General features: G+C 33.1%; 1 protein-coding gene across 1 annotated transcript in view; it reads right to left on the bottom strand.

The window, feature by feature from the left end:
- Positions 1-2,416: 2,416 nt before the first annotated feature.
- Positions 2,417-12,682, bottom strand: part of TMEM65 (transmembrane protein 65) — a 43,546-nt gene continuing 33,280 nt past the window's right edge. Inside the window, exons 4-8 of the mRNA XM_081214352.1 lie at positions 10,495-10,549; positions 9,590-9,632; positions 7,612-7,717; positions 3,651-5,581; positions 2,417-3,410 (exon numbers count right to left, since the gene is read on the bottom strand). Coding sequence (XP_081070478.1) covers positions 5,480-5,581; positions 7,612-7,717; positions 9,590-9,632; positions 10,495-10,549 — 306 coding nt within the window. The 3' untranslated portion in view covers positions 2,417-3,410; positions 3,651-5,479. The remainder of the gene's footprint in view (positions 3,411-3,650; positions 5,582-7,611; positions 7,718-9,589; positions 9,633-10,494; positions 10,550-12,682) is intronic.

The following is a 12,682-nucleotide window of genomic DNA, read 5'->3' on the forward strand; positions in this document are numbered from 1 at the left end:
CATTACTTTGGTTAAAACAAGTGATCTGTTAGTAAGGTTTCATTATGAGCACACAACAAACCCTAAATTATTTGCTGATAGGTTGGTTATCCACTGACTTTATGAATTCTAGGATAGCTTCCCCATGCTTCTGAGTCATTTCCATTTACTACTGTAAGTAAATATGCAGGGGTATTAATCTTAATATTTAAATATTAATATTTAGGCTTAATTCAGAAAACATGAATAATCAAAACAAACAAGAAAACTTCTTACATGCAATCCCACTCCTGAGTATATATCCGGAGAGAACCATAATTCGAAAAGATACATGCACCTCAATGTTCATTGCAGCACTATTTACAATAGCCAGGACATGGAAACAACCAATTGTCTATCAACAGACGAATGAATAAAGAAGATGTGGTATATTTCTACAATGGAATACTACTCAGCCATAAAAAAGAAGGAAATAATGCCATTTGCAGCAATATGGATGCACCTAGAGATTATCATACTAAGTGAAGTAAGCCAGACAAATGTCATATGATATGGCTTATACGTGGAATCTAAAAAAAAGATACAGATGAACTTATATACAAAACAAACAGACTCATAGACATAGAAAACAAACTTATGGTTACCAAAGTGGAAAGGAGGCAGGGAGGGATAAATTAGGAGTTTGGGATTAATATAAACACACTACTATATATAAAATAGATAACCAACAAGGACCTACTGTATAGCACAGAGAACTATACTCAATATTTTATAATAAGCTATAAGGGAAAAGAATCTGAAAAAAATATATATATATATAAAACTGAATCACTGTGCTGTACACCTGAAACTAACACAACATTGTAAATCAACTATACTTCAGTAAAAAAAAAAAAAAAAACTTACAGTGCATTCCAAACTGAAATATATTTCACATGGTGGGGATTTTCTTAACACCAACTTCCTAGAATGTAGCGTGATACCTTCTCTTCCCAGACATCTGTGTTGTGTATGTTCTCACTTCTTTCAGGCCTTCCCTGACCACCCTGTATAAAAATAAGCCCCCAGGTATGACCACTGGTACTTTCTACCCGCCTTGTTTCATTTATCTCTGCAGAACTTATCACCACTATTTAAGTGTACATTTGCTTTCCTATATTCTCCTGCCCAACTCATGCCCCCCACAGAATAACCTTCATGAGAATACGGATGTTCTGGCTGTTCATTCAGAGCCTTGAAGGGTTCCTAGTACATAATATGCAACCAAAAACACAGGATTTGTTAAATGGACTTGGAGATTTTGAGTACAATTCCCTTAAGCTGTAAGTGAGAAAATAACTCCATAAATATAGAGGCAGAAAGGAACCTGAACAGAGAACAGACATTACAGAGTCCATGCAACTGATGTCCCAACTGCATAGTAAGTAGTTCAGAACACAGACTCCACACTTGGACAAAACCAGACTCTAGTCCACTTATGAATAGTGACACCCTGGGCAAACTAGCCTTTCCATGTCTCAATTCACCCGATACGAAATAGGGATGATAACAGCACCAACTTAACACTGTTATTACAGTGATTAAATGTGATTATGTATGTAAAATACTATAGTACATAGCAACAAATAAGTACTTAATAAAAGGGAGCTAACATTATATTTACCATCATCATCACCATTGACAACATCATCATCTCACTCAGGCTCCACAGATTGTTTTCTAATATTTCCCAAATAATTTATGGTAAGACTGACTATCTAGCTTCTAAGAAGCAGCAAATTAAAGCAGCAGCAAATTAAAGAGAGAGAGAGCAATTGCCAGAAGTAACAGCAGCAAAAAAAATGGGAGGAAAATGAAAAACTATAAAAACCAGATTCCCAAGGTACTGCATTACAGCACAATAACAATGTCCATAAAGATGCCACTAAGAAAAAGATTACATTATATTACATTTAATACACTCGTAAGATGGCAAGAAAATATAATTCTAAAATTAGGAAGATTTACTTCAAAATGGTTTACCTGAACTTTTGGTGTAAAAGATAAACTTTCATTACCTTCAAAATTCATCTTCTGGAAAAACAGAGTAAAGTAAATGAGGCGTTATTATATAGAAAGCTTGGATATCTCTGCTATAAATAAATACCCATCAGTGTAATTTTCGCCAATCTCTCTATCTAAAGCTTTTTTGACATCCTATTAAAGATCAAATTATCTCAATATGGGAATCATCCTTCTCTCATAATGTGTAATGTTGTATCTCGAGTGTGGACTTCACGGAAATGGTAAATAGTTCCATTTTACTGTCTCAGTGTCATTGCTACAACCCTGTAACAAATCTGCATTTATTATTCCTATCTTTTAAGCTACAGAATAACCAGGGTTTTCTGAGATTAAGAAGAAAATCAAATTTCAAAATCAAAACCACATTCCAAAATTTCTTAAAAGGTATTTTTCTTTGTTCAATTCCTTTGTAAAAACATTGGTCACCATTTAACATACAGTGCCAACAAAATGCACCTAATTTACATGCATAAACAAGTCAATAAATCATAGTACACAGACAACATGAATTTCAAACGAAGAGTACTAACACAGCTCATGTTGCATTTAACCATAGTTATAGTTGCTCCCAAAAAAGAAATAGCTAATATGAGAAATAAGAATTCCAGTTTCAATCTGAAATAAAATTCCTTGTGACAAGTAATATGAAACAATGATTATATGAAGTCATTATCTTAAAGGGAACCATTTTTCAGAAGTCACTTTGTGCAAAGCACCATACTAGTATATAGAATAAGATCTTGAAAAAAATGTTTACCTTAGGTTAAGGACAAAAGGGCTCCATTTTTTTTTTAACTAATTACCTGAATGATGCAAATTTTTATTGTGTCCATAAATTAAAATACTGTTCAATATGAAGGTTATATATTCCATATTTTGACATTTTAAATAATTCTACAGACGCTCAGCTAAAAAGATTCTGTAGGACTGGGTTATTTTCACGAGCAAAAAAAATGAAAGCACTAATCAAAAGCCCTTTCTGAACTCACAGACAAAGTTTCTGGATATGGGATTTAATTAATAAAAAGAAAATTTAAGCACCACAATAAAATATGTTTTTAGAGAACAGAAAGGACTGGCAATACAGTTAGGGACAAAAGCACTTAAACATTTACCCCCCGCCCCAAATTATTTTTTTTTAAATAATCACTCTAATCCTATCATCTGAAATAATAAAAAAAATTTTGGTGTGTCTGTGGTATTATGTGGAAGATACAAACCACAGTTCTATTTAAAATGTTAAGTTTTATAATTCTAATTTGATCAAATGAGACTGTCATAGTATTTGTACATAATAAGAATGTTATATATTTATTTTTATATTCTATGATTTATTTTTCCCTCAAAAATCTATGATTAGGGCTTCCCTGGTGGCGCAGTGGTTGAGAGTCCGCCTGCCGATGCAGGGGACACGGGTTCGTGCCCCTATCCCGGAAGATCCCACATGCCGCGGAGCGGCTGGGCCCGCGAGCCATGGCCGCGGAGCCTGTGTGTCCGGAGCCTGTGCTCCGCAACGGGAGAGGCCACAGCAGTGAGAGGCCCGCGTACAGCAAAAAAAAAAAAAAAAAAAAAAAAAAAAAAAAAAAAAATCTATGATTAAAGGATACCACTAAAATCATTTTGAAGTACACAGAAGAGAATGTATGACAAATTGCCTTGTGAGAAAAAACAGCTCCTCTGAAAATAAAACCTCAAAGTAAATATGTGCAAATAAAACTTTAAAAATAAGGTAGCTGTATATAGAGCCATCTTTAAGTTTCCCTTCTTTTGCATCTATTTAGCAAAATAAATAATTTCAGTGGCCCAAATAGTAACTTTAATTTCTGTTTTTCTCCTCCATGATGTGTTCAACAACTCTTACAATTAAGAGTAATTTTTTAGCCTGTGTAACAGACCACATGCTAACAAACTTTAAGGGTTCATAAAATTAAAATATATGATTCACAAGTACAGGTATGAATCCTATCTATGCCTAAATCAGATACACAAGACTGGACATAAGTAACTTCAATCTAAAATATGATTTAAACACCACAAAAAAAGAAAAGGGACCAAAAAAGGGAGAAAGAATTTCTCCTCATATGTCTTTTGACCACTAGGCTATATATAGCAAAAAGCAAAATATAAAATATTTATTTTTCACCTCAAAAGAAGTTATCCAGAAATAAAATCCGCTAAAGAAGATATAACAATGTCAAAATTATGAGTACTCAAACTCATTCAATTCAGATGAGAAGACATTTGTGGGGAGAAAAGCCTTCCCAAACAGTATTATTTGTATTTTATTAACCTTACAAATATCACCTCAACTTCCCCACTCATACCATAAACCTTCTTGACAGTTTCCATTTTATACTTCTGTGAAAAAAAATTTTTTTAGCCTCTTAATTTTCCAAGTGTCATGTCAAACCCTTTAGTTCACACCTTAATTCCACAATCCCCATTAAAAATACTCTAAAATGGGCTTCCCTAGTGGCGCAGTGGTTGGGAGTCCGCCTGCCGATGCAGGGGACGCGGGTTCGTGCCCCGGTCCGGGAAGATCCCCCATGCCGCGGAGCGGCTGGGTCCGTAAGCCATGGCCGCTGAGGCTGCACGTCCGGAGCCTGTGCTCCGCAACGGGAGAGGCCACAACAGTGAGGGGCCTGCGTACCGCAAAAAAAACTCTAAAATAATGATTTTCCCTTAGGAGGCAGAAATCACTATGTAATTATTCAAAACTGAGAAATTAATTGGTAAAAAAACCAACTCAAAATAATACACTTGTTAACATATGGTTTTATGTAGTAGGAAGACCACATAATTGTTCATCCTGATTAATGTCCGGCTCTTGAGACAGTAAGGTCTGAAAATTAAAATGCGTGATAGGTACTTAAAATACTTAAAGTCTCTGTCCATTTTGAATAGATGTGGGAGTTTCTTTTAAATGACTGAAATTATATGATTGTAAGTGTTTGCTGTGAAACAGTACAAAATTGATGTTGCCAAAAAGAGGGGAAAAAATCTTTAACTGATGTTAAACATCTTAAGTAATTTGGAAAAAAATCTTAAGGTTGAATTGTAACTATAAGGGAACAACAACAGAAAATGCTTTCATGCATGTACACGTGACAAGTAACAAATAGGCAAACCCCAAGTCAGCACAGCACATCAATGACTGATACTTAAATGATATTTTGGTATATAAAGAAAGAAAAAGAAAAGGTAAAATGTTGACTGCCATTGATGAAAAAGCATTTCAACAACTGACACAAAAGTTTTTTAAAAAAGATGTCCTAAGAAAACCAAGCCACAATAAGTTAGTGTTTTCCATAATACATGCTGAATTAGTGATCCCATATCTATGCACTGTTACTGTCTTAATTCCTAAATGCTGTGACAGCATAGTTAATGATTGAGGTACATTAGTTTACATCTTTTTATAGGTATCCTAGGTGAGTTAAGTTTTCTTTTCCAGTTTTTCATCATCTTCACCTCCTCCAAGGAAAATCAAAGGAAACATTCCTAGAATGCAGCCAATAGTCACCCCAACAGCTTTGCCCTATGGAAACAAAAGAAAAGATTTTTTGACAGTTAATTTACCCCTGTAAGAGGAATCCTTGCTTAAGTATCTGATAAAAATTAAAAATTACTATGTACTATAAAATTCAACTGTGACTGTATTTCTTTTGATCATAGTAACTTAAATATAAAAATAATGTACAAAAGGTTCTAGAACAAATAATATGTAAAGTTCAAAGCAGCAAGGAAAAAAAATTTTTTTTTTCAAATTGCCATAAAAATAACATTAGAGGGGCTTCCCTGGTGGCGCAGTGGTTAAGAATCCACCTGCCAATGCAGGGGACACGGGTTCAAGCCCTGGTCCGAGAAGATCCCACATGCCGCGGAGCAACTAAGCCCGTGCGCCAACTACTGAGCCCGCATGCCACAACTAATGAAGCCCGCGCACCTAGAGCCCGTGCTCCGCAACAAGAGAAGCCACTGCAATGAGAAGGCCGCGCACTGCAACAAAGAGTAGTCCCGGCTCACCGCAACTAGAGAAAGCCCACGCACAGCAATGAAGACCCAATGCAGCCAAAAATAAATAAATAAATTTATTTTAAAAAATAAATTAACATTAGAGAAGTATTCAAGTAGAAAAACACTTTTTAAAAATGTCAGAGATAGGAAGAAAGAAAATATCTCACCAAGTACTCTCAACATATTTGGATTTGCTACCCCTTGTATATATTCCTTTTCAATATTTATCCCCAAGTACACCTAATTATATGTAGGTCTAGTCATTATGTAAACATAGCTTTGTTTTCTGCCTTATTCCTTCCCCCCACAGTCACACATGTTATAATAAACTCCTTTCCAAACTGTTTCATAAACTTAATAAAAAAACTGCTAAATTCCACTGAATTGATGGGCCTGTAATCTACGTAAAGCTCTTTTTTTTTTTTTTTTTTTTCCTCCCGGCCACACCGCGTGGCTTGTGGGATCCTTGTTCCCTGAGCAGAGATTGAACCTGGGCCCCATGCAATGGAAGCACCGAGTCCTAACCACTGGACCACCAGGGAATTCAAGCTCTTGTTACCATTAAAAATCATTGCTACTTTTTCACCATTGCAAATGACAGAACAATAAACATTTCTGTGTATAGTTCTTCCTCAATGATTTATTTAAAAATCAAATAATATGAATATTTGTGCATAACCATAGGATACTGCCATGCTATCTATTCTAGACAAAACTGTAAATATGTGTATACCCACTGCAATATATTTATATGTATACGTACACACAATTTTTCTGTGATCTCACCTACATTAAAAATTTATTTTTAAGTTTTTATAAATGATTTTTAAATGATGCATTCTTATGATGACTATTAAGGTTATACACTTTTGAATTAAGTTTTATGTCTTCATACAGACATTTACTGAGAATCTACAAAATACCAAATTCTATGCTAGGTAACAGGGAGACAGACAGGGTCCAAGCAGATGCAGTCTGTCTCTCTCCGCTAGGAACTTCCAGTTAGTTATCATGCTTTTCTACTTGCTAGTCAATATACTTGGAATTCTCTCATTCACCTAGCAAATGTCTCATCAATAATTTCAAAATAAGCTTAGATCTAATACTCACCAAGAAATCTCCACACCAAAAGAAATTTCTCTCCACAAAGAGTTAATTCTTTTCCTGGTGCTTCTGCTATATCTGGTGCATAATTCTATTACTGAATATGTCACACTAAATTATAATTTATTTAATATGTCTGGTTCCTTACCTACACAATCCTTAAAAAGAACTATAGTCTATTACTCATTTTATGTCCTTCAGTCTCAGCACATAACTGATACTCCTCAACAGTAACTGAATCATATAAAGAATTTTTCAAAAATCAAGTATACCTACAAAAAGTAGTCAATAAAAAATTACTGCTTTTCTGAACCTGTCAAGGCTTGGACAGTTTTTGTTAAAAATTCCACTCAAATCAATTTTAGTCTCAAATTTCTCAAGGGACTGAATACAGTGTCTTGCTCTGGCTACCCAAATTCACTATCATAAGCCATATAAAGTACTCACCAAATGTGTACTAACACGTGTTTGCCACATGTCAACTTGCTTTGGTGTGAGATCAGGAATTGATAGACCTAACCTGGAAGCCAAAGCTTCAACGTAGCCTGCAAGTCTTTAAAAATACAAGAGGACAGAATATAAGTTTTTAAAGAGAAACACAATGTCCTCACATAGGAAAAACTAATTACTACAAAGATAAGATAATTCTATACCTGTAATTGGCACTCTAGAAATGGTATAAACATTCTTTTACAACTTTCATCTTCATTGTGTATAAATATATTTGGTTTAAAATTTTTCAGACTGACATATTCAATACACAGGTAAATTAATTAACTTAGAGTAATTATTCTCTACCATTACCTTAAAAAGAACAATTCAAGGTATATAAAAATTTTTACAACACTTATAATTTATGCATTTATTCCAAATTCAAAGCAAAGCACTTTAACATATAAGTTAATAACTATCAGCAGAAAACAAAAATTTCCAAAATTTATCATATTGATATACTAAGAAAAACAGCCTACAATTTTCAGGGCAATTTCAAGTATTTATCAATTCTAAGTTGCCATTGCTTATTGGATACAATCTTACTTTAAGAACTGTAAGAAAGAAAAAAAATTGCCAATTAAACTATGCATACCATCAATTATAAGATGGATCTCAATGTCAGATATGTTAAGTTCTAAAAACCTGTACAACTAAGATTGATAAAATGTGGTATTTGTTACCTAATGCTATTTTTAAAAGGCAGAGGAGAAGTAGTTCTTAAATATAAGACTCCCAACAAATCTTTATCTCTAATAAAAAAATAATTGTTTAATAATACAATCTAAAACCAAATGGCCTTAGAGATCTATTAGATCATTTGATTCTATTAAACATAGAAAGCTATCATAGTAGTTATATAATATTATCATTATTAACCTTAATGTTGGAAACTGGGAAATGGAATGTTTAAGGGGTAATATCATTATAGGTTTATGTCAGGAATTCCAGGAATATAAAATTTTTGCTTTGGCCCGGAACAAAGAAACTGTGTTTTTAACATTAGCTTTGGCCCCAAACTCCAGTGCAGAAGTCTAACATATAGAGTTAGGTCATATATAAAGCTGCTTTTCTCCAGATTATAGGGCTAAGTAGACCTCTGCTAGACCCAGATCCAAATCTCAAAACTTACCATTCTAATGAACCAAAAAAGGAAGAAACAGAACCAAAGACTGAGCAAGAGAAAATATGTTTATCACAAAAATTAATGCCAACTTAGTCTAATTTATACTTCCCAGGCTTCCCCAAGCTCAGGAAGCAGCCCAGGCCATCTGCTGCTTAGAAGAGAGAATGTAAAAACAGAAAGAGAGAAAGCTGGCCTTTTCCAAGTAGGCATCCTCAGTTTGTTTCATCATTTCTACCACATGGAATAAAAAGAGCAAAAACTAGCCAAGTCCCTGTATGTTTTGGCCATTATTCTCTGAAAATTCCTCTCTCTAGAAAACATGCCCAGTCAGTATCCTCACATTTGAGCCATATTTCTTATCTTTGGGTTTGGTGGGAGGAGGGTGGGGGTGAAATAATGATAGGGGTTCTTACTTTTAGTCCTGTCTCACCCTTGGAAATGTTTATAAAATACATATAAACACTTCAGTAAATGAAAATTGAACTTACCTTATGGTAGTTTTAGAAAAAATTTTGCACATATCAGAATTGCTTGAGAAGATTATTAAACACAAATGTCAAGGTCCCATCCCCAGAGACACTAATTCTGCATGACTGGGATGTGAGCGAGACATCTATATTTGATGCACACCAAAGATTTAAAGATTTAGTGCTATCGATTTAGAAACATTAAAGTTAAAAATTTAGTTATAAAACACACATGTAAAAATAAATGTCCCTTTTTAAAATCCTTCTCAATTAAAGGAGAATGGAGAAGAGAAAGAGAGCAAGTACACACATGCACAAATGAATACATGAATGAACTTACCCAAGACCAGCTAAATCTGACACAAGGTTTCCCAAAGCAGCAGCTAAAAAAATGAAAAATGGACAAGTGAATTATTACATAGAAGTCAGAAAAATCAATAAAGCACCAGTCTGGAAGAGTTAGCACATTTCTAAACTACAATGACAATATCCAAAGTAGTTCATTCGACAGCTCTGAATCTTGAGATCTCCAAAATAGAACACAATATTTCTGAGATTATAGTATTCTACTTCCATCAAGTAGTAGGATTTTTCTAATGTGGCAGCCAGTTTCCATTTTGGTTTCAGTATTAAAACACCTGTACAATGTTTTGTAGTTTAACTTTCAGATAATATTTAAGAGAATTTGAATACTTGAAAGTTAAAGAGTAAACTATATGTACAGCTATGACATTCAAGAAAATCAAGGAGAGGAAATGTCTCTTTCATTAACTCATCTACTTCACGTGTTCCACAGAATAAAACAACACAGAATCATTCCCACATGTCACCATCATGAAGAGTACAGTGGCATTTGGGGGGAAAGAAGGAGATAGAACCAAATTAGATTTTCAATCTTGTATTTCCTTCCTTGACTTTTCTGCCCAACTTGAAAATAAATAATTTGATCGAGAAAAAGAGTAGGAAGGTTTTAGGGTAACACTGAATTAAGAGAAAAGAATTTTTAATATAGTCAATCTAGTAGATTATTGTTACCCATTAACTAACTTAAAGTACCTAAAATTTCTCAGAAAAATATGTGCTACATATACGAAATTAAAAATTAGAGGAATAGGATTACGTAGATAAATTAAGAGACATCTCAGTGAACAAACTCATTCAAATAAAGTATCCTCTTCTAAACCTAACTTACTAAAATGTTTCATAAATATACAATGGAATAATAATATTACTATTATTAAATACCTGCCATAGTTGAAATTCCCAAAATAATTCCAATAGATAACTCAATGTGGGTTCCCTGAAAAATGATTACAAAGAAATTAATCTTAAAAATTAAAACTGAAGTGACTATCAAAGAATAGCAAAACATTAATAATTAAAGAGGTAAAATAAGCAATATGTTATCACAGCAAAATTGTATATATAAAATATGCATAAATATACACATATACTACAGCAATTCACTTAATTATTAAATATTGGGTTGACCAAAAAGTTCATTCGGATTTTTCCATAAGAGGTTATGGAAAAACCCAAACGAACTTTCTGGCCAACCCAATATATACATTCATGCAGAAATAACATCAATATTTTATTTATTAAAATTAGGCTTTCATAAAAATAAAAAATAGCAACACATATAGCAATATAATTCATCATTAATAATCTAGAATTTATATTTTCTTACCACAGAAAGTTGTTTTAATGCTTTTGAACACAAAGACAACCAACTCACCTACATTTTAAATTCTGAATGATACAACTATACTATTGATATTTACCCTATAAAAGATCTAAAAGACAGACAAAACCAGTTTCTAGGGACTCAAAAAATCAGACTTCAAAAATTATCCTTAAAACACTTAGTTCTTTAACCGTTAAGTAATGAGACTGTATGATTCATTTATAAGCAACAATAGCATTTAATACAATAGAGCTACAGCAAAAATGAGGTTCCACTGTATTTCCACTGAATTTATTGAGAGTTTAAGATTTTCTATGTCTATCTCATTTCTTAAAGAAAAGAGGGGCTCGTATTTTTACTTCTACTTTAAAGAGAAGGAACTGAAGTGAAGAAGATTAAACTATTCTAATGGTTTATTACATAGAATAAAGAAGAAATCCTACAACCTATTGTGCTAATTCAGTTCTAATCCTTACACAATTCTGCCATAAGTGGACTTAATTTTCAAAAGCTCTCTTGAATACTGATGCTTGAAAATTTCTAAAGCTTTTAAAAAAATCTCAATAATACTTATGGAGAAAAATAAGAATGCCTTACAAATCTCAACGATATTTGTGGAGAAAAAAAAAAGAATGTCCTATCTGGTAATATAGAAATATTGTATTACTCAATTATTTACAAAATTGAAGAGAGGCTAAGTTTAATTTCCTCAATTTTCTTTCCCCTAGGCCTGTTGATTCCACTCCTTTAAAATATAATTCTTGTAGAGTATGGACCAAACAGCGTGATGTACAAAAGTCTCCCAGGCACTTAAAGTTACAAGGTTGTAAAGATACCCAAAGAAACAGATTTCTGAAGAAGAAAACAGGCATGAAGAAGTATCCTTATATATATGGAACCCGCAAAATCAGGAGCATTACTATAGAAGAGAAGCACTTGACAGCTATAGTGTATAAAAAAATAAATACAGGATCTTTAACAGCAATGAATCATTAGAAATGACCCCCCAAAAATCTGTTTGCCAATACATGTATTTATAAAGCATTTAAGTGCTTAATCATTTGGTTGAATTTAAGAAACGTGAAGATCCTTCAAACAACAGCATGAAAAGCCTCACATAAAGTCAAGGTTGGTTTGAAGGCAATGGACTATCCACTCCTTTCCTTTTTCCCATAGTTACATCAAATTTCATGTTAACAGGTGAGGTAGAAATTATAAATAAACCTAATACTAGTTGTCTTAAAGTTATACGTGGTTCATCACCTTAATATGATTAATCTATGCTAGAATTTTAATCAATTCTATCCTAATTAAATTATAAGAAAAATAATCCCCCCCAAACCCACTAAAATATAAGTTATAAAAAGCAATCCCAATAATATAAAAATGTAATAAAAAACTATGAAATCAAAAGCTTAGTATGAACAGCAGCCAAGAATAAAGGTCAAACCTACTATGAGAAGTTATATAGGAATTTGTTTACATGACTACAACTAGGTAGCAGTTAAGAGATGTTTTTCCTAACAGGAAAAACATCAAATGGCATGATAGAAAAGAATAAAATATCTTCTTGACTTTCTATCTTCAAACATAGCTATCCTACAATGTTTGGAGGCAATCAGTGTTTTGTTTTGTTTTGTTTTAAAAAAAAGGTGAAAAACATTCTTAAGATAATAATGTTCACTTATTTCCCTTTTCATAGATCCTACAGTTATATTATTTATGGATTTTAGTCTTAGCAGTCTA

This window comes from Mesoplodon bidens (genome assembly GCF_964165515.1).
Source record: "Mesoplodon bidens genome assembly, chromosome: 16".
Lineage (NCBI taxonomy): Eukaryota > Metazoa > Chordata > Mammalia > Artiodactyla > Ziphiidae > Mesoplodon > Mesoplodon bidens.